General features: G+C 36.3%; 1 protein-coding gene across 1 annotated transcript; it reads right to left on the minus strand.

The window, feature by feature from the left end:
* Window positions 1-20,782: 20,782 nt before the first annotated feature.
* Window positions 20,783-21,523, minus strand: LOC133764642 (actin-related protein 2/3 complex subunit 3-like). Its single transcript, XM_062198315.1, has one exon. It carries the CDS (start codon window positions 21,512-21,514, stop codon window positions 20,978-20,980), a length of 537 nt encoding a protein of 178 aa, XP_062054299.1. The 5' UTR covers window positions 21,515-21,523; the 3' UTR covers window positions 20,783-20,977.
* Between the last annotated feature and the right edge of the window lie 435 nt (window positions 21,524-21,958).

The raw sequence follows: 21,958 nt of genomic DNA on the forward strand, positions 1-21,958 counted from the left end.
GATTGAACCATCCCTCTAAGAAAAAGAGCAACTTGGTTATCACCCAGATACTCATCCCACCTTGGAGCACGGACCAGAGCTCCCTTGCCACACCCAGAACATGCCCCTTGGTATTCACTGAAAGGACAGACATTCCGCCAAGCCACAGAGGCATAGTTGAAAGATAAAAGCCATAAGAGGGGAAAAAAAATGCCAAAAAATAAATGCAGCAATTCAAGAAACAAGAATAAGGAAGAAAAAATGATGCCCCAAAAGGAACATAACAACACTTCAATATTAGAATGTGAAGATGATGAGACTGATAAAATGCCAGAACTAGAATTCAAAAGATTAATCATAAGATTACTAGGCAACAATCAGAAGAAAATCCATAAATTAAAGAAATACATACCTGATATGAATAAGAATTTTTCCCATGAAAGTGAGATTTTAAAGATAAATCAAAGTGAAATGTTAGAAATGAAAAATTCAATAGGTAAAATACAAAATGCAATAGAGAACTGTGGCGTAGCTGGTAAAGCTGCTCCCTGCAGTACCCGCATCCCATATGGGCACCTGTTCTAGTCCCCGCTGCTCTACTTTAGATCCAGCTTTCTGCTATGTCCTGGGAAAGCAGTAGAATATGGCCAAGTCCTTGAGCCCCTGCATCTGCATGAGACCTGGAAGAAGCTCCTGTCTCCTGGCTTTGAATCAGCCCAACTCTAGCCATTTGGTGAATAAACCAGTGGATGGAAGACCTTTCTCTCTCTCTCTATCTCTGACTCTCTGTAACTCTGCCTTTTAAATAAACAAATAAATCTGTAAAAAGTAAAATTAAATAAATGCAGTTGAAAACCTTAACAAGACTTGCTTAGGTAGAAGAAAGAATATCTGAGGGCCGACGCCATGAGGCAGTAGGTTAATCCTCTGCTTGCTGTACCAGCATCCCATAAGGTGCTGGTTCTAGTCCCGGCTGCTCCTCTTCCAATCCAGCTCTCTGCTGTAGCCTGGGAAAGCAGCAGAAAATAGCCCAAGTGCTTGGGCCCCTGCACCCACATGGGAGACCAGGAAGAAGCTCTTGGCTCCTGGCTTCAGATCAGTACAGCTCCTGCTCTTGCAACCATTTGGGGAGTAAACCAATGGAAGGAAGACCTCTCTCTGTGTCTCTCCCTCTCACTGTCTGTAACTCTACCTTTCAAATAAATATATAAAATCTTTTAAAAAAAAAATATCCGAGACAGAAGACAAATCTTTGGAAATTTCTCAGATCAAAAAAAGAAGAAATTAGAAAAAGTTAAAAAGTGTTGGAAACTTATGGGATACTATCAAATGACCACACATATGGTCATAGGAGTTACCAAAGGTGTGGAAAGAGAATGAATTATAAGGGCTATTTATTGAAATAATTAAAGAAAATTTCCCCAATTTGGCAAAAGAAAGGGATGTCCAAGTACAGGAAGCACATAGAACTCCTAATAGACATGACCAGAAAAGAGCTTTACAATGACACGTTACAGTCAAAATCTCCACAGTAAAACATGAGGAGAAGATTCTAAAATGTGCATGAGGGAAATGCCAGGTTACTTTCAGAGGATCTCCAAGTAGACTCTCAGTTGACTTCTCATCAGAAACTACAAACTAGCAAAGAATGGTAAGACATAGTGTAAACCTTAAGAGAAAAAATTGTCAACCCAGAATACTGTACTCTGCAAAGCTCTCATTTATAAATGAGGTGAAATAAAGAGCTTCCATAACAAATAGAAATTAAAAGAATTTGTCATCATTTATCCATTTAACCACAGGAAATGAAATCAGCATTGACTCAACTCACAACAGCTAAGAAATGGAATCAACCCACACATCCATTAACTGAAGACTAGATAAAGAAATTGTGACATATGTAACACTATGGAACACCCCACAGCAGTTAAAAAAAAATCCTGTTGTTTGCAACAAAATGGATCCAACTGGAAACCACTGTATTTAGTGAAATAAGGCACTACAAAAAAGACAAATAACACATATTTTCCTTGGTCTGTGGTAACTAATGGAGTACCTAAAAGATAGTTTATAGGAGTGAAATTGACAATTTTGAGATGCAATGATTTTGAATAGCCTTTGTCTCTACTGTTGAGGAACAGAGGTATTTTTTTTTTCTTTTTTTTTTTTTTTTCTTCATACTATTTGTTGAACTCTATTTAGTCTAGGGTTAATCTTCTGAGTATAAAGTTAACGGAAAATAGATCTTTGTAAAAAATAAGAATGGGAATAGAAGGAGGTGGAAGAAGCTTGGGAGTGTGGGGGAAGTGAAGGTAGGGTGGGAAGAATCACTGTTTCTAAATTTGTATATACAAAATGCATGAAGTTTATATACCTTAAATAAAGGGTTTCTAGGTAAAAAAAAACAAAAAAATTAAAATAAAATAGGAAACACCAAAAATTGTTTTAAAAAGCACCAATAAAGTAATGAAACCTATATTAAATTAATAATTATCTCAGAATATACAAAAATTTCCTCTCAATCTATACTTCTGCAAAGAATTTTTATACAAAGGAATGTAGAATAATCAGAATTATTTCAGAGCAAGAATTATAGATGGAGAACCTGCGATTGGGTGTACCAGAACTGTATTCTCATTCACAAGTGCTTGTATATTTTTTTAGACTTATTACAGACACTTCTAATTTATGTCTCCAATTTCAATATTACTAAATAAATCTCAGATCTTCCACCTATGTACTAACATTCCTCTACATCTCTTTTTAAATGATCTTTCAAGTATCACTATCAAGACTTGTTGTTTTCTACATAATAATTTTAATTGTCAGAGAAGGCAGCTGCAAGACCACAGATTTCTTCCTTAAACCTTTAATTTGGGAATGTTCATCATTCATGAAATCTTTTTTTTTCATTGTTAACAAATTTTATTGTGAATTATAGTGCAGAGAAATACTTGAGATATGTCACTTTTTCTTTTTTTTTTGTATTTTATCTGAGATTTTTTTTATTAAACTTTTATTTAATGAATATAAATTTCCAAATTATAGCTTATGGGTTACAATGCGTTCCCCCCTCCCATAACTTCCCTCCCGCCTGCAACCCTCCCCTTTCCCGCTCCCTTTCCCCTTCCATTCATGTAAAGATTCATTTTCAATTCTCTTTATATACAGAAGATCAGTTTAGTATATATTAGGTAAAGATTTCAACATTTTGCCCATATAGCAACATAAAGTGAAAAAACTACCATTGGATTACTAATTATAGCATTAAATAGCAATGTACAGCACATTAAAGACAGAGATCCTACATAATTTTTTTTCAAATTAATTAATTTTCTATGCCATTTCCTTTTTAACACCAGGTTGTTTTTTTTTCATTTCCAATTCTCTTTATATACAGAAGATCAATTCAGTATATAATTAGTAAAGACCTCATCAGTTTGTGCCCACACAGAATCGCAAAGTATAAAAATACTGTTTCAGTACTAGTTATAGCATCACTTCGCTTTAGACGACACATTAGGGACAGATCCCACATGGGGTGTAAGTATACAGTGACTCCTGTTGCTGATTTAACAATTTGACACTCCTGTTCATGGCGTCAGTAATCTCCCTAGGCTCTAGTCATGAGTTGCCAGGGCTATGGAAGCCTTTAGAGTTCGCTGACTTTGATCTTATCTTTATCTATGTTTCTGTTTTCTTAGATTAAGTGATTAACATATGGAAGCGTGGTTCACCAAGGGTGGTATTGTAAAATAAAGTATTTCATTTGATTTTGGTCCAAGTCTTAATACAGCCCTGTAGGGATTATCACTGGAATCATAAAAATATTTTTAAAAACCATGTACTTATATTAGAAAAAGGAATGCTACCCCCACTCTGACAAAGAAGATATAAATATAAATCAATCATAGTATTCTATAGTATCCACTTGCATTCTATGACCATAGAGAGGACTTTTTGTCAAGGCATATGAAAAATAAATTATTGTCATTACTGTAACATTATGATTTATGAATAACAATATTTCTGATAATCTTTTGGTGATTAAGATATCACAGTAAATACAGTATATATTGTAACAATAATTTTAAAAACACTGGGATCACCAAAGGAATGTTTTGATACTTAATATGCTGTCATGTGTATCAAAATTACCTGTGCAAGCAATTTGATTTTAATCAGTGTAACTTAATTGGTACAAGTTACTATAGAAATATGGAATCACAAAATATAGAGCGGCAATATTGAAGTGATCATAATAACAAAAGGCTATTTGGCAGAGTTGATAGGCTGAATTTTGCAGTAAAAATTAGGTATACAGTAGTAGAGATGAGAGGTGGGAAAAATCTGAATGCAGGAGGACAGTGACCACGGGACACAAATGAAAAGACACTTTGTGAATATAAGTGAACAAAATGCTAATGATGAATACTGCATAATTCATTTACCCATAACAGTTATAATCTTATAATGTGACACAAAATTAACTATTGAGGATTGATTACACAAGGACTATTAATACTAATTGTTTTACTTGCGAGGTTATGAGGCAGTTTTCAATTATGAAGGTTATATTAGTTAAACCAAATCAAAATTATGTTTGTTTAACACCAATAAGTAACTATCAGCTTATTTTTATATGGGTTTTATTGAACAACTTCTGTAAGCAAGTTACTAAACTAGGAACTTGGGACAGGAGAAGAGTAAAGCGGGCTCACATTCTTTTTCAGATTTAAACATACCAGACTGATTCTTTTTTTTTTAAACAAGATATATTTACTTATTCAACAGGCAGAGTTGAGGGGTTGACAGAGAGAGAGAGAGAGAAAGAGAGAGAGAGAGAGAGAAATCTTCCATCCACTGGTTCACTGCCCAAATGGTTACAACAGCTGGAACAGGACCATAACAAATTCAGGAGCCTGGAACTCCATCCAGGTCTCCCACATAGGTATACTGATGCAGGAACTTGTTCCATCCTCCACTTCTTTCCCAGGTACATTAGCAGAGAGCTGGATCAGAAGTGGAGAAGCAAGGACTTGAACCAGTGCTCATATGGGATGCCAGCATAGCAGATGGCAGCTTAACCTGCTGTGCCACGCCATTCCCATACCAGATGTTGTTAGTGGAAGGCAGAAATATAAACACATACATCATAATCACTTCAGAGGTACAGCAAATAAGGGAACACTTTGTACTAATTCACAATTTTTGTTTTGTAAATTTAAAAGTATTCTGAAATGAAAGTTAAAGAAATTATTGGAGGTAGTGATAGTTTTAATTTTAAGAACATTCAGAAAATGGTTTACAGATCCCAAAAGAGAGAGCTCATATTTTTGAAATAACTAAGTATGTGGAAAAATCAGAAAAATAGGTAGTTTCTAACTGATGTGCTCATAATTATCCTATGAAAAACCACAAACGAATAACACTGCCACCTTATCTGACCGGACAAACCAAAGCAAAATTGAAATAATCTTTTTGGAAGAGTACTGATCCTCCATTAAAGGTATCATAAATATATCTCCAAAGGTGTGTAGGAATAGAAATTCGACTGTGAACTGACTGATTATGATCACTTCTTTAATATAAACATGTTCAAACTGCCTTGCAATCCTTCAGACTTAGAAAAATAAACTTTATTGCAGATAAAAGTAGAATCTATACTTTGACTACAGATCATTGAATTAAGGCTTAGCACAAAAATCTGAAGAGGAATATATGAAATGAATCCAAACACATCAAACATCATTTTTAAAAACAAGATTGAACTTTTACTCTTTTCTTTATCTACTAATAATCCAAAAGCAAAGAAAGTCGTAGTAAAGACCAAGGTTCTTTGCTCAAAAAGTTAGTAAAAATTATTTCATTTGGTAAAACATCTCCCCCCGCTCCCAAATGAGTTGGGCTGAAGTGTCTGAAGTGCTAAGAGTGTCTCTCTCTCTCTCTCACACACACACACCACACACACACACAGAATTTTATTTAGCTATATTTGGCATTTTTCTGCCAGTATTTCTCTTCTTTTTCTTCCTCTCTCTCTATAGCATAACCTTCTTTGTTGTCTTCCTTCTCTTATCCTTCCTCTCTCTCCTTTTTGGTTTTTCAAAACTACTACAATAACTTTTTTTTTTTTTAATTTTTTTTTAATTTTTTTTTTTTTTGACAGGCAGAGTGGACAGTGAGAGAGAGACAGAGAGAAAGGTCTTCCTTTTGCCGTTGGTTCACCCTCCAATGGCCGCCGCGGTAGCGCGCTGCGGCCGGCGCACCGCGCTGTTCCGATGGCAGGAGCCAGGTGCTTCTCCTGGTCTCCCATGGGGTGCAGAGCCCAAGCACTTGGGCCATCCTCCACTGCACTCCCTGGCCACAGCAGAGAGCTGGCCTGGAAGAGGGGCAACCGGGACAGGATCGGTGCCCCGACCGGGACTAGAACCCGGTGTGCCGGCGCCATAAGGCGGAGGATTAGCCTGTTGAGCCACGGCGCCGGCCTACAATAACTTTTAACTTCCATGCCTGAAACATACTCAGTGCTGAGGCCACTGCCACCCATGTGGGAACTTGAAAGAAGCTCCTGACTTCAGCCAAGACCAGCCCTGGCAATTGTGGCCACTTGGGGAGTGAACCAATGGATCCAAGATCTCTCTTTCTCTCTCTGTAACTCTACCTTTCAAATATAAATAAATGCTTAAACGCTATTTTAAGTATTTTCTTGGTTTTCCCTAACTCCATTTTCCACTTTCTTACATTACTGAAGTACTCAAATTTAATGAAATATAGCCTTTCACATTTTGATAGAAATGCTAAAAAAATTCCATGCATTTTACTGGGTTAATATATTTTTTACATTTATTTCAATATTTTAACAGTGTTCTTGCTCTCCTTTCTTGTGTGATTCATTTCCTGATTAAAAACAAAAAGAAGAAGAAGAATTATTTTGTTTGAAAATGTCCAGCAAACTATCTGGCTAACTCATAGCATTACATAACATTTTCCTCTACTCACCTCTTATTTCCTCTAATAGAGAACTTAGTGTTAACAATTTAATTAGATTATGTCCTCATGTTTGGCAGAATAATTCAAATTGTGTACCTATATTCTACTATCTGACAATGGAAGATGTACATGCCATTTGCTCTATATTCCATTAATTTCATCAGGTATTATCACCTTAATATATTTGTAATAAACCCCTAATCAATCACTTTTTAATCAGTCATGATTTATGCATTGGACTATTTCATTAGAGGCTGAAAAGTAATCATTAAAAATCTGTATTTTTTATGAACAATTCACCCTCTAGAAAAGTTTTCTGATTAATGATTTCTTTAACCTGGAACACATTTTAATAAAGAATGTGGTATAAATATTGGAATCTTTCCATATATCAATCCTCTAGATAACTTTTGTCATAACCAAAGTTTACTAAGATTCCTACATGCTTTTCTTTTTCAGTATGAACCTGTGGATTTTTGACTACTTCAGACATTTGTATAAACTATAACTATTACTTTTTTATGGCCAAAATATCCTTTCCATTATTTCTAAGTTCAGTGAAGTCCAGTCAAGCCTTTTTGCTTTCCCTTTCATTTCTTTATTTTTCATCTTTTTGTCTTACTGCTTGCAATTGGTATATACTAGACTAATTTTTCTTAAGTTTTAGTTGTGTGACCATTTTAGAGTCACATGATTTTCTAAGAAATAAGAGAAATATATATCCTATATACTCTTTCATCTATTTCCTTAATGGTAATATCTTATGTAGTATAATATCTCAAAAAAGAGACTATCATGAACATGATCCATATATTTCTTTTTTAAATTTGTATTTTTTTTAACTTGGAGACCTTATATTTAAGGTATACAAACTTCATGTATTTCATAAACACAAATTTAGGAATATACTGTTTCTTCTCACTGGACCCTCACTCCCACCCACACTCCCACTCTTCTAACTCCTCTCTCTCCTATTCCCATTCTTACCTTTTTACTAAGAACTATTTTCAATTAACTTTACTTCCTCTGACATTTCACAAAACTTCAGCACAACAACATGATCATGAGTCATCTGGTAGATGCTATATAAGTCCTAAATATGTGATGGAAAACTATATTCAAGACAATAACCTATTTTTAGAGTTTCTGTTAGTACCAATTTGTCACAGTTTCTCAGTCATTTCTGGGTTTGGGGCTAGCATGTGTGCATTATTTTACTAGAAAAAAAAATGTGTTCATGCTGGTAGTTTTTCATACAAAAATTATAGGTATGAAGATATTTCAAGTTGTTTTCTAATTTCTAAAACTTGCATTTTCAATTTTTGTTTTTGCCTATAAATGCTGGGTTATATTGATACTCACAAGCTTTATTTGCGGTATGTGTATTCATTGGAATTTAACTAGTTTTCTCTCCTACAGCCTACCTAATACCTTTGCTCTCTGGCTTTCCTTTGGCTTAGCGAAGAGTAGGAACTGTTGAGAACACTGAGGCTGAGGGCAATTCCTGAAAAAAATTGGTAGCATTTATGAGGCAGCACCTCAGATTTGTCATCAAAAGAATCTTTTCCTCCTTTAATGGAAGACTTGTTCCTTCCAAGCAGTGGAATGGCTTTCTTCTACTGATTTAAAAAAAAAAAAATTCAAGAGTACTGAGATTCAATTATTTTTCAACCACATTATCCACGGTCCTGGAAAAGTAAATCTAAAAGCAAATACTTTCAAAATTTAAAAAACTGCAAGGATATCTGATAAAAGCACACATAAACAGAAGACCAATAAAACTCTAAATGTAACAGAGAAATGAACAGCTCTTGGAAAGTGTCCTGATAGCTTTGTGGTTGTCAGTAGCTACACGGAACCAAGCTGGAAAGAAATAACAGGGAAAAAGTGTTCTGACCCCAACCCACTCTGATTCTTCACTTTACTATTTCTGCCTCCAGATGAATGAACACAATCAAACGATAGAGAATAAAGTAGCATATCACTGGAATTCACAGAGAACCAACCAAGCCAGCATAGGGTAGGCCCCAAAAAGGGGGAAATTGAACTCTGATGTGCAGAAGAAAGATATTCAACCTACAAACTACAAGGAAACTTAAGCAACTGTGACTCATATTGTTAAATGTTAATTAAAATCTTTCTTCTTCCTGCTCACAAAGGCAAATCATATTTCCAGACTGCCTACATGTGGTCATGTTATACCGACCTGAGTAATCAAAGAGGTACCAGACTGACAGCAAATAAAAATTTAGGGGAGTCAACAAAATTTGAACATGAAATAAATAATTATTTTTGATATTATAAATGTGTTTCATGAACTATTTGCTACATCAGTCATACAAAATATATTCAAAGTTTATCTGTAATTCAAATATTACTGGATTTTCTGCGCTTGGTTGAACAAGCCAGATCACCAAAAGTGGATAGAGGTGATGTTATATTAGTTTGCTAGTTAAGTTGCCTATCTGTAAAATGAGTAAATTTATAATAATAGTAATTATTACCCTTAGTTTGTAGTTTGCCAATATATGTAGTTTATAAATATATATGTATATATATATATGTATGTGTGTGCATATATATATATATATATATATATTTGCCTAAAGCAATATTTATTAAACTCCGAGACCTCCAGCCAGAATAGCCTGGAGGTGGACTTGAAGATAAGCAAAAGGCAAAGCAGCTGGCAGTATTGGGGTTTTTAAGCAGGAACTCTGCCTTTCAAATAAATAAATAACTGTTGGGGAAAGCAAGCATTTTGCACCCTAAATCTCCCCCTGGAACCAAGCTGACTATCTATTAACCCTTCTGACTCCTCACATTCCCTCCCCCAGAAGAATCAAACTGAACTTTTGTTAGGGGAACTGGGAGAGGACCATTCTGGCTGCCTCATGCTAAAAAGGGATGGGGTAGGAAATAGCAGTCAAGGCTAGGACCCAGCAGGTGGCTTCTCGAGGGGAGATGCAGTGTCAGCTTGCAGAAACTGCTTCCATCTGAGGTTTCATGTGCATGATCATCTAGCATTTCACTGTATCAAGTCTGGAGAAAATGAATCTAACTAGCAGATTAAATTCACAGGGTCTAAAACAAAGGACAGAATCATTATTAGAGAACCTAAGAAAAGAACTGTCTGAACTATGAGGAAGTTTTCCCATTGAGAGGCAAATAGAAACTGACAGAAGCAGCCTGATAACAATCAGGTGGGCTAAGGCCTGGCCAGGAATTTATGAGATCCAGAACTGTCTCTTCACATGGGGTGCTAGAAAAGAGTCATAAGGGAGATGTGAACCTCCTTAGGGAAGGTACCCTGTTGTTCCATTACCTAGCTGGCCTGGGAGGAGAGCTGGCCTGAATGAAGAAAGGTGGCATCTCTAAAAGTAAATTTACAGTTCTGCCTTCAATTTTATTGACCCTACTTGGCCGTCCCCTCAACAGTAGTGGTTACATTGGAAGCCGGGCTGAATGAGGGGTCAGTGGCTCTGACCCAAGAGTCCTTCAATCCCTAGGGCAGTTCCATTTCCAGTGACCCAGCTCTTGGCTGGCAGAGCTGCCAGGGCTGTCCAAAAGCTGACTTCTCTGTCCATCTGAAGCCCTGGTTTTCCACACTGAAACCAATGCTATTAGTGGTGGACTGGCCTGTTGGGTCTCTTTGGTGTCAGATCACTATGTAAAGCAGCCATTAATTGGCGTGCCACCTATCTTTACATTGCTATAACTACCTAGCTTACTCCTCTTTCCTCATGGTTTCTGGTAAAAGGGACCACGGAGACAGCTGTTAAGAAGATGCAAGTCAAGGGGTGCTCAGTCTCATTCCTAATCTTTGGTGGCCCAAATTAGAAACCTATAGTCACAGGCATGCTCTTTTCTGGTTTTTCTGTGAGGTAGACAATGCCCATGAGGAAAGTTATGTCCTCACTTTAACATCAAATATGATGACCACCTTATCTGTAAAATTTGAAGTCACTAGTAAAACTTTCTTTCCTTTTGGTCTGAAAGGAAGATTTTGCTTGTTTACTGTGTCATGGCAAATTACATCTAGCTGTGAAATCATAATTTAAGCTCTCATTTTGTCTATGCTATTATAAAGAAAAATGTTAGCTGTTCCTTCTATAAGGTCTAAAGATCAAACTATACATCCTAGAGAGACCTTCAGTATAGTTAACTGTCCCTAAAAAGAATGGAAAAATGAGGGAACAAGTCATTCGTCCCAGATTGCCTACTGTCAATAACTTAATATTAAATGAAAACTTAGCAAGCACTTTCAACTGTCAAGTAACAACTTACAAAAACATTTATGAGAAGGTCCAATGCCTTCTATAAATTTTAAGATGACACTATATATATTTGGATACATTACTTAACTATCTAACACAGTGAAACTTGTTTGACCAGCAAACCCAAGTACAAATATGTCAATGACTTAAACATTTTTAGTTTCTTTCTACCAACAAATTTAAAACATCTGATACAGAGATTTATTTAAGTCACAGGAAGCAAAAGATACCTTCAATTAATTTAGCAGTCTAAATTTATGAGCAATATTTTATCTATAAGCTAGCTCAGAGCTCTCAATAAATCTTCTCATATAAAATACAACATGTATACACATATAACATAACATACAAGACAGAATGGGACTGATGCTGTGGCATAGTGAGTAAAACTGCCACTTGCAGTTCCGGCATCCCATATACATGCCAGTTCTAGTCCTGGCTGCTCCACTTCGGATCCACCTCTCTGCTATGGCCTGGGAAGGCAGTAGAAGATGGCCCAAGTCCTTGGGCCTCTGCACCCACATGGGAAACCCAGAAGAAGCTCCTGGTTCCTGGCTTCGACTCGGCCCTGCTCCAGCTGTTGTGGCCCTTTGAGGAGTAAAACCAGTGGGACCTCTCTCTCTCTCTTTCCTTTCTCTCTCTCTCTCTCTCAATCTCTCTCTCTGCCTATCAAATACATAAATAAATTTAAAAATAAAAAATAATAAAGCAATTTCAGTAATAGCTTCTTAAAATATTCAGTTATTTTTTATTACCATCAATTAATTAGAATTACTTCTTTTTCTTACCTGAATTAACCATCGTTTTTTTTCTAAGTTGGAAGCTGTAGTCCATTATTTAATAAGCATCCATATCCAATTTCAAGTTTCCAACTGAAACTGAAAACAGAATTGAAAATAGACACATGGGGCCATAGTGCAGTGGGTTAATCCTCTGCCTGTGGCACTAGCATCCCATATGGCCACCAATTCTAGTCCCAACTGCTCCTCTTCCAATACAGCTCTCTGCTGTGGCCTGGGAAAGCAGTAGAAGATGGCCCAACAGCGCCGTGGCTCACTTTGTTGATCCTCTGCCTGCGGTGCTGGCATCCCATATGGGTGCTGGGTTCTAGTCCTGGTTGCTCCTCTTCCAGTCCAGCTCTCTGCTGTGGCCCGGGAGGGTAGTGGAGGAAGGCCCAAGTGCTTGGGCCCCTGCACCCGCCTGGGACACCAGCAAAACTTCAACCACTGCGAAGTAGGACTGGAAGGTACATTTAGGACTGTGCCTTGAAGCTCAATATTGAGCCTACCATACTAAGGCTACAAAGGCCTCTCTTGCCAAGTCACTGTCCATAGTTTCATCCTCTAGATATTCTCAACATCAGTTGGACAGACACATTTTGGCCTTTATCACCATCAGCATCACACAAACCTGGCACAAAACCTCATACTGTGTATGTTTCAGTGACTATCAGACCCAAGTTAGCCAGGTTAGTGTCAGTATGAGTAGCCAAGGGACTGCCCTCCACCACTTCTCCCGCAGGCAGACAAGAAGATAGAAGACTTCAACCACAAGGTGTAGAGCATGTGAGTGCACGACTTTGACTTGGAGTTCAGTGCCAGTCCCTCTGAAGCAAGACACAGCACCAGAGAAAATCTAGAGTACATTATGTCAGGTCAGCATTCATAGGCAGAGCCACTATACTTGCTCTGGCTTCAGGTTAAGACCTAAACTCTGGTAAGATGGATGGATATTTTAGCTCACATCACCCTCTGCCTCTCAAAGGCTTGACATGCATTTGCAAGACAGTGCAAGACTCTTCAGCTTTGAGACTCTGATGCAAACCAACAGTCTGGCCTTGGTGTAAAAGGGTCTGCTGTACCACCCCTTCCCTGCTGTGGGCAAACAACATTCCAGGCTCCAGAGACTAGGACACAAAAGTGAACACAGGAATGCATCTTAGATGTGGTAAAATCATCACAGGGTAAATAATAAGTTCCTGTCACAGGCCAGTGCTGTCAGAAGAGCCTGCCCCGGTCTTAAGTGACAATCCAAAGTACCAATTGGATATATATCCTGAGCGGCATCACCTGTTATTGGTAGTAGCAGTCTCAGACTGAAAATCCCTTTAAGCGGCAGCCAGCCCATAGCCAAGTGGGACCTAACCCAAACCTATGCTTCATTAATCTTGGGGAGCTGTTAGGCTTTGGTTTGATCTAGCACTATGGTGGAAAACATCACAGGATTGTTTACTTCATTCTCCCCTAAGCCCAGGATCATAACATGGAAAGAGTAGTTGTTTGCTGGGGAAGAGCTGCAGGTGGGTACCACAATATTGCAGAGATAAATGGAACTGATACCACAGGGACTTGAGTAGCCCTGTCAGAATCTGGATTAATGCTATCATGACCCTGAACATTCCCCCTAACAATATGGTCACCTAAGCACCCCATACAGGCATAATTGCTGGAATTCCACTTAACCTAAAATAGACTGGACACAGGTGCCAGGTGCCTGTGCCAAACAGACTCTACCACTACAAAACCTAAAGGGAGATATAATACACTTCATCAACAGATCATCAAGACAAAAATCAACCAAAAAAACATGACAGTTAAACTATACTGTAGACTAAATGGATCTAACAAACATTTAGAGAATACTTTATCTGAAATTTACAGAATATACTTTTCATCAGCACATTAAGCATTCTCTACGATAGAACACATAGCGGGTTACAAAAATAAGCCAATAAATTTTTAAAAATTGAAAATGCATCTCATGTTTTTCTGAAAACAACAGAATAAAAGTCAAAATTAATAAGTAAAGCAATCCTAGAAATTATAAAAGTACATGGAGACGGAACAACATGCTCCTAAGTGAGTGGGTCATCTAAAAAAGTTAAAATAGAGATCAGAAAATCCCTTGTAACTACAAAAACACAGCATACCAAAATTTATGGGATAGAGCAAAAGCAGTATTAAGAGAGAAGTTTAAAGCAGTAAGTGCTTATATCAATAAATTAGAAAGATGTTTAAAAATACCCAGAAATATGTTTCAATGACATAGAAAAACTAGAACAAACCAAATCAAAAGTTAGCAGAAGGACTTAATAAATACAGATCACAGCAGAAAAAATGTAGTAGGAGCTAAATAAATACAAAAAATCAATGAAATAGTTGGTTTTTAAAAAGAGAAGCAAATTCAATAAACTAATAACTAGACCAAAAAGGAAAATAAAAGCTTCACAGAAGAGAGTAGATATAACAATTGTTGCCTAAGAAATACAAAGGAACATTGGGAATTTTTAACAAAAAGTAGATACTAACAAATATTAACACCTAGAAGAAATAGATAAACTTCTGGATACATCTAAGTTAACAATGTTGAACCATGAAGACTTGGAAAACCTGAACAGAAAAATAACGAGTAGTGAGATTGATTCAAAAACAAAAATATCACGTTGAGAAAATCCCAGGACCAGATGGCTTCGCTGCTTAATTTCACCAAAGTTTTAACACAGAACAAACTATTCTGAAACTACTCTGAAAAAATTGAATCAGAGGTAATCTTTACAAATTCATTCCACAAGACCAATATTACTTTGATTCTCAAACAAAACAACACACACACACCAAAAAAAAAATAAAAACAAAACAAAAAAACAAAACAAAACAAAACAAAAACATAGGTTATTAGTTCTAATGAACATGGTTGCAAAATTCTCAACAAAATGCTGTCAAATTATTTTTAATTATACAATTATTATTGAATTATATAGCAGTTCAAAATGATTATTCATCATGATGAAGTTGGATTTATGTCAAGAATAAAAGTATGGTTCCTTATAAGCAAATCAGTAAATACACTATATCGCAATAATAGAATGAAGGATAAAAATTACATGATCATCTCAATAACCACAGAAAAAATATCCAATAGTATTCAACACCCAGGAGCAGGCATCCAGCCTAGCAATTGAGATGTGTGCATCCAATTTTTGTGTACATGGATTTGATTTGTTGCTCAGGGTCCTTTTATAAATCCCTATTAATGCAGAACTTGTGAGGTGATGGTGAAGGCTTCAGTAAAATATATATATATATATATATATATATATATAATATGTAGAATATTAGAATACTACTCAGCTATAAAAAGGAATCAAATCCTGTCTTTTGCATGAAAACGGATTCAACTGGAAAACATTACACTTAGTGAAGTAAACCAGTCCCCAAAAGACAAATACAATATTTTATCTGTTCTCTGGTAACTAATAAGTACCAAAAATGTAATATATAGGAGTGAAACTCACATTTTGAGAATCCATGATTATTTAAAACTTTTGTATCTACTGTTGAAGAACAGTGTTTTTTCTTCTTACTATTTGTTTAACTCTCTACTTAGTGTAGGGTTACTCTTACGAGTATAAAGTAAACTGAAAGTAGATTATTGTAAATATTAAGAGAGTGAATAAAAGAGGAAGAAACAGGAAAGGTGGGAGAATGGATAGGGAGGAAGGATAGGATCAAAAGTATCATAATGTTCCTAAATTTGTATATATGAATTGAATGAAATTTGATTACCTTACATTAAAAAATAAAATTTAAAAAAGAATAACTATTATCAAAGTGTCAAAAAATAAAAAATGCTATTGAGAATATTGACAAACGGGAGCCCTGATATACTGTTGTTAGGAACACCAACTACTACAGACATTACAAACAATATAGGGATGTTCAAAAAACTAAAACTAGTTCTACCATATGATACAGTCACCCCACTTCTGGGAATATATCCAACAGAAATTAAGTCAGTATATGAATGAATTACTGACAGGTTTATTGCAGCACTACCCACAAAAGCAAAGATATGGATTCAACCTAGATATCCACCAATATGTGAAATGATAATGAATATATATATATATATATATATATATATCCAATGAAATATACTGTCATGAAAAATTAGGTTCTGGCATTTCCAACAAAATGAAATGAACTGGAGAATATGTTAAGTAAAACAGCACAGCACAGAAAGACAAATGGTACATGCTTTCTCTCATATATGGAAGTTCATATATATATAGTAGCGTTTTTCCCATTGTTATTGAACTCACAGAGAAAGAAATTATAAGAGCAATCTCATTCAAATGCTACAAAAACAAATAACTTGGAATAAACTTAAGCAAGAATGTGATGGAATTCTACAACAAAAATTGCAAACACTAATCAAAGAAATTTAAGGAAACACGGAAACACACACACACACACACGTGAATGCAAAGAACTTCAATATTCCTGAACTGAAAGAATTACTGCTATATTAAAATGTGCATACTGGGGCCGACGCAGCGGTGTAGTGGGTAAAGCTTCTGCCTAGAGTGCCGGCATCCCATATGAGTGCAGGTTGGAGACCTGGCTGCTCCACTTCCAATCCAGCACTATGCTATGGCCTGGGAAAGCAGTGGAAGATGGCCCAAGTCCTTGGGCCCCTGCACCCATGTGGGAAACCTGGAAGAAGTTCCTCACTCCTGGCCTTGGATCAGCACAGCTCTGACCATTTCAGACAGTTGGGGAGTGAACCAGCAGATGGAAGACCTCTCTCTCTGCCTCTCCTTCTCTCTCTGTGTAACTCTGACTTCAAATAAATAAATAAATATTAAAGTAAATAAATAAATATAATGTGCATATTATCCAAAGGAAATTACATATTCAAGGCAATATCCTTCAAAATATCAATGACATTAATCCTTAAAACTGAAAAAAAATCCTAAAATATGTATGGAAACACACAGAAGATCTCCAGTAACCAAATCCTCTTCAGAATAATGAGAAAAGTTAAAGACATCATAATACACTTTAAGACATATTTCAGAACTGTTGTAAACAAAACCACATTATACTGCCATAAAAACACACATAGAAAAATGGGTCAGGATGGAGACCCCAGAAAATAATCCACAATAAGCAGCTGATTAATCTTTGCTAAAGTTGCCACAAACACACTTAGGGGAAACCCTTCAAGACACTGACATTGGCAACAAGCTTTTTAATAAGACCACAAATTCATAGGCAATAAAAGAAACAGTCAAATGGAGTTACATCAAACTAAGAAGCTTCTGCACAGCAAAGGAAACAATCAAGAGTGAAGAGACAACTGAAAGAATGGATTAGCATTTGGAAATTATTCATATGACATGATTAATATGTAAAATATATAAGGAACTCTGAAAAATCAACCAAAAAACAAACACTCCAATTAAGAAATGCACAAAATATCTGCATGCACATTTTCCAGGAGAAATGCAAGTGGCCAACGAATATATGAAGACACATTTAATGATACTAGCCATCAAGGAACTACAGATCCAAACTACAATGTGGTATCATCTCACTCCAGTTGGAATAGCTGTTACTAAAAAAGACAAAAATAATGTGGTAAGGATATTGAGGAAAAGGAACCTTTGTATACTTTACATGGAAATGCAAATTAGTACAACCACTAAGGGGCAGTTCTTCCAAAAACTAAAAATAGATCTACAGGTGACTCACCAATCCAACTTCTGGGTATACATTTGAAAGAATTTAAATCAGCACATGAAAGGGATATCTGTATGTCTTTTTCTCTGCAGCATTATTCATAACAGCCAAGGTATGGAATAAACCAAGTTGTCCATCAATAGACGAATAGATGAAGAAAATGACACATATTTGATGTGTGTGTAATATATGTGTGTGTTTATATTACTCAATATTACTTAGCCATTAACAAAAAAAAGAGGTTAGTAATGTTATTCTTCTGTAGTTTTAATCATCTGTGATTACTTTAAAATTTACTGTTTATAGATAAAATGGTCATATTTCCATTTGATTATTGTTTATAGCCCTTGTCTATATTTCTGATTAACTATGGTCTTTTTCCTTTTACATGTTGAACTCTTTATTAATGGATCATTAAGCCCTTAGCTGTAATGTAAATTTAAAAGGTGTTATCTCAAAAACTAAAAAGAGGGGAAAAGAAGGGAAGGGAAAGGAAGGGAATGGAAAGGAAAGGGAGGAGAGGAGAGAGGAGGGGGGCAAGAGGAATGGAGGGAGAAAGAGGGAGTCAGGGAAGGAATATCATTAATTTCTTAAAATTGTATCTATGAATTATATTCTATTTACTTGTACTAATATCACATTAACACAAAAAATAAAGAAAAATAAAATCTGGCAAAAAAGGGAGGAAATCTAGACTAAAGATGAATGACATCGAAGATCATTATATTAAATGAAATATGCTATTCACGAAAAGACAAATATGTTTCCTTTCGTATGTGGATATTTAAAAAAAACATTCCATCTGAACTTAGAATAGTGATTACTAGAGGTTGGGAAGAGGGAGTTGGGCTGGAAGAGAGTAATGGGTTGTGGGATAGTTGTACCAAAATGTATTCAGATAGAAGAAACAAGTTATACTGTCCCTTAAGACAGTGTGATGACTACAGTTCACAGCAATGTGCTATATCCTATATAAAGAATGGAAAGAGAGGAGCGAGTAGGTTTCAAACACAAGACAAGGAGATGGAAAGGCTAGTCACCTGTTTTGATAGTTTACACTGTGTGTATGTGTTGAACTACTCCATTGTACCCCCTAAGATGTACAAGTATTACATGTCAAAATATTTTTTTTTAAATCACAAAAAATCCAGAACCCTGACATACTTGTTTTATCCTTAGTGCCTAACAGAATAGTTGTGCATTTGAGAATAATATCTTTGGCCTCCATAGTATATGAAATACTTTATTTATGATGTCCAATTATATAGTTAAAGATATCCAGTTATAAAACAAAAGCCATCTTTCTAATTATTTCCAGAAAGACAGATATCCTTAATAAAAAGGGTCCATGTTTCTTGCCATGGAACAAGAGATCTTCTAACATATGTTTCCATGTTAGCTTTTCTCAGTACTTTCCTAAGTGCATAGCTGAATAATCCATATATTTATTAAATATAGTCATATGGAAGGCATACCTTTTCCTTTGAACTCTGTTTAATATTACAATATTTATTTCCATTCCTCCCAAGGTCTAGAATAATGCCGTCTGCATTTAAAATACTACCCGCTCATCTATTTGTGCAATCATAAGCCAATATAATCAATGGGTAAATCTATCCACAATGAGAATTGCCCACTGATGCTAGTCACATTTTGCAGGGCCTGGCAGATGTGTTTCTCCTTGCTTCGTGTCAGTATCTTCCCTAAGTTCTGTTGGTACACACACAGCTTTGATTGTTGCTCTCCACTCGGATCCATCTGCTACTCTCTTATTTCCCAGCAGACAAGCCACTATACCGTTCCACTTTAATTTCTGCTTTAGTGCCCTTAAACTGCGCCTCTGACTTACCAGTTACGCTTTAGTTCACCATAAAGCACCTGCTAGGGAATTCAGCTGCCACACATGTGGACAGCCTGGTGATTCTGAGATGCTTTCAGAAATAAGGTGAAAATGTTTGTGGAATTGAGGTCAAAAACCTCCTTCATTTTTCTTGGCAGTTAATTGACTTCATTTTTAGTAGAAAGATGAGTTTTAGCATGTTTTTTTCCAAAGGATCAAGATTAGAAATCAACAGTTACTGACTCAAAAATCTCCATCTTCATTTAAATACCAGCCTATGGCCAAAACCCACCTGCACAAGCTTTTAGTATCACGGTCTTGAAGATGCTTATTCTGTCAAATTTGTATATAGCTAGCACATCACCTTATCAGCTGCTGAAGGGTTCAAGTTAATTCTAAAAGTGATAGACTATTCTGCCAGAGCTTCAACATTGTTGCTACACTTAGATAATTAAAGAAGTTATTATGTCATTCTTGAAGTTTCATTGAGTTTTGAACACAATGTCACATAAGGTAGCTACCTATTTCAATAAAAAATAAATTCTGCCTCTTCCTTTGAATAGACTGGATTTATTAAAATTTTAATTTGAAAGGAAGGGAGGGAAGGAAACAGGGAGGAATGGGGAAGATCAAGAGAGAGAGAGAGAGACAGACAGACAGACAGACACAGGGAGACAGGGAGGTAGCGCTTTTCAATCTGCTGGTTCACTCCCCAAATGCCAGCAACAGACTGGTATTGTTCATGCCAGAGGAAAAGATGGGATTCAATGTATATATCCTATGTGGGTGGCACAGACTCAAGTACTTGGGTCATAACCTCGTACCTTCCAGGTGGTACATTATTAGGAAACTGTATCAGAAGTGAAGTTGGGGTATGAGCCTTGATACTCCAATTTGGGATCTAAGCATCCCAAGTGATGTTTTACCTGCTTCTCCTAACAGTTGCCTCCTTGTCCCTTAACTGATAAACTGTTAGCATGAATTACAGATATTCTGGCAGAATAAAACACCTTTCATCATATGTGAGTCTCTTGATCAGTTTCTTTTATATTAAAATTATATATATATATATATATGTGTGTGTGTGTGTGTGTGTTTATGTTTTTCTGACATGGAATGTTAGAAATTTTATTATTATTATTATTATTATTATTATTAAGCACGGCTTAATAGTGCAGAAAATTTCAAATGATCCTTCAACAATCCACTCTCCCCTCCCCCACCCAAATTCTTGATGAGGAGCTTTTCAAGTAAAGACATGCTCTCTTCTGTATAAAACCTATGGGATAAAGGCAGAGGACTGTGTACATCTTGCTGTAACACGCGGCCCACAGCTCCGGAGTCGGTGCCTGTCCAGGCTTCCTTCACTGCCCCGGTCCCAAGAGGCTTTTGTTCATGAACTGTCTCTTCACAAAGCAAGTCCACCACTTGCTGGGCTTATCATTCTGAGGGTCAAAAACTTTCTCACAAAGTCTCAGTCCAGTCTCCTGCCTTAGCTGTTGCAAGTAGGTGCGCATCACCTCATCTTCCTGCTTGTTTGCAGGTTTGGCATAAATTGCATTAAGTGGAAACCCCGGCTCTCCAGGAATGGGAAAATTTGTGATTCCCAGTGTATACATTTCTTTCTCACCTTGGCTTTTGGAATTGCACTTCTGGAGTTTCTTTAGACACTCAGAGATGTAGAGAGTTATATATATCAGGGTCCTGTCAGCTTCATTCTTAATTTCATAGTTTTTGAAGAAGACATTGGCCTTGAAGTAATAGATGGCTTCATCCACAATATCTGTATCTTTTGTCTCTCTAGGGGCAGGGCCTTTGAACTGACTTCTGATAGGTAACAGTGCCATGTTTCCGATGAGCTTGGTGTCAGGGTCCATGAGAGAAGAGTGATACACCTGCATCTTGGCAGCCCGGGGGTTTCCTATATGTGTGTGTGTTTTACCAATTCATTAAAACAATTATCATTTTATTAAATCACATGCAAAATGTAGGTAGCTGCATTATTTCTAATACATATGCTTTCTGAAAGGGAAACTCAAAGAGGAAATTTCATTTTTATTACTAAGCTTTTTTTCAAATCAACTTTTATCTATAACTCTTCAAACTTACCAGCAGAAGAATCCTCCTTACTGTTTGATAAAAGCAAACATATTACACAACAAGGTTTCTCCCCTTATTATCTGCTTAGTTTTTCTCATTAAGAAGGTTTCTGATTGTTTCTGTGCCTTATTTAAGCATTAGTTAGAGGCAGAAAATTATACAAGAGCTAAGCTATATCACTGAAGACTACAGAGCTGCCATTTTTAAAGATGCAGCCTCCAGTGCTGGCATCCCATATGGGTGCT

This window comes from Lepus europaeus, chromosome 7, assembly GCF_033115175.1.
Source record: "Lepus europaeus isolate LE1 chromosome 7, mLepTim1.pri, whole genome shotgun sequence".
In the NCBI taxonomy this organism is placed as follows: Eukaryota; Metazoa; Chordata; class Mammalia; order Lagomorpha; family Leporidae; genus Lepus; species Lepus europaeus.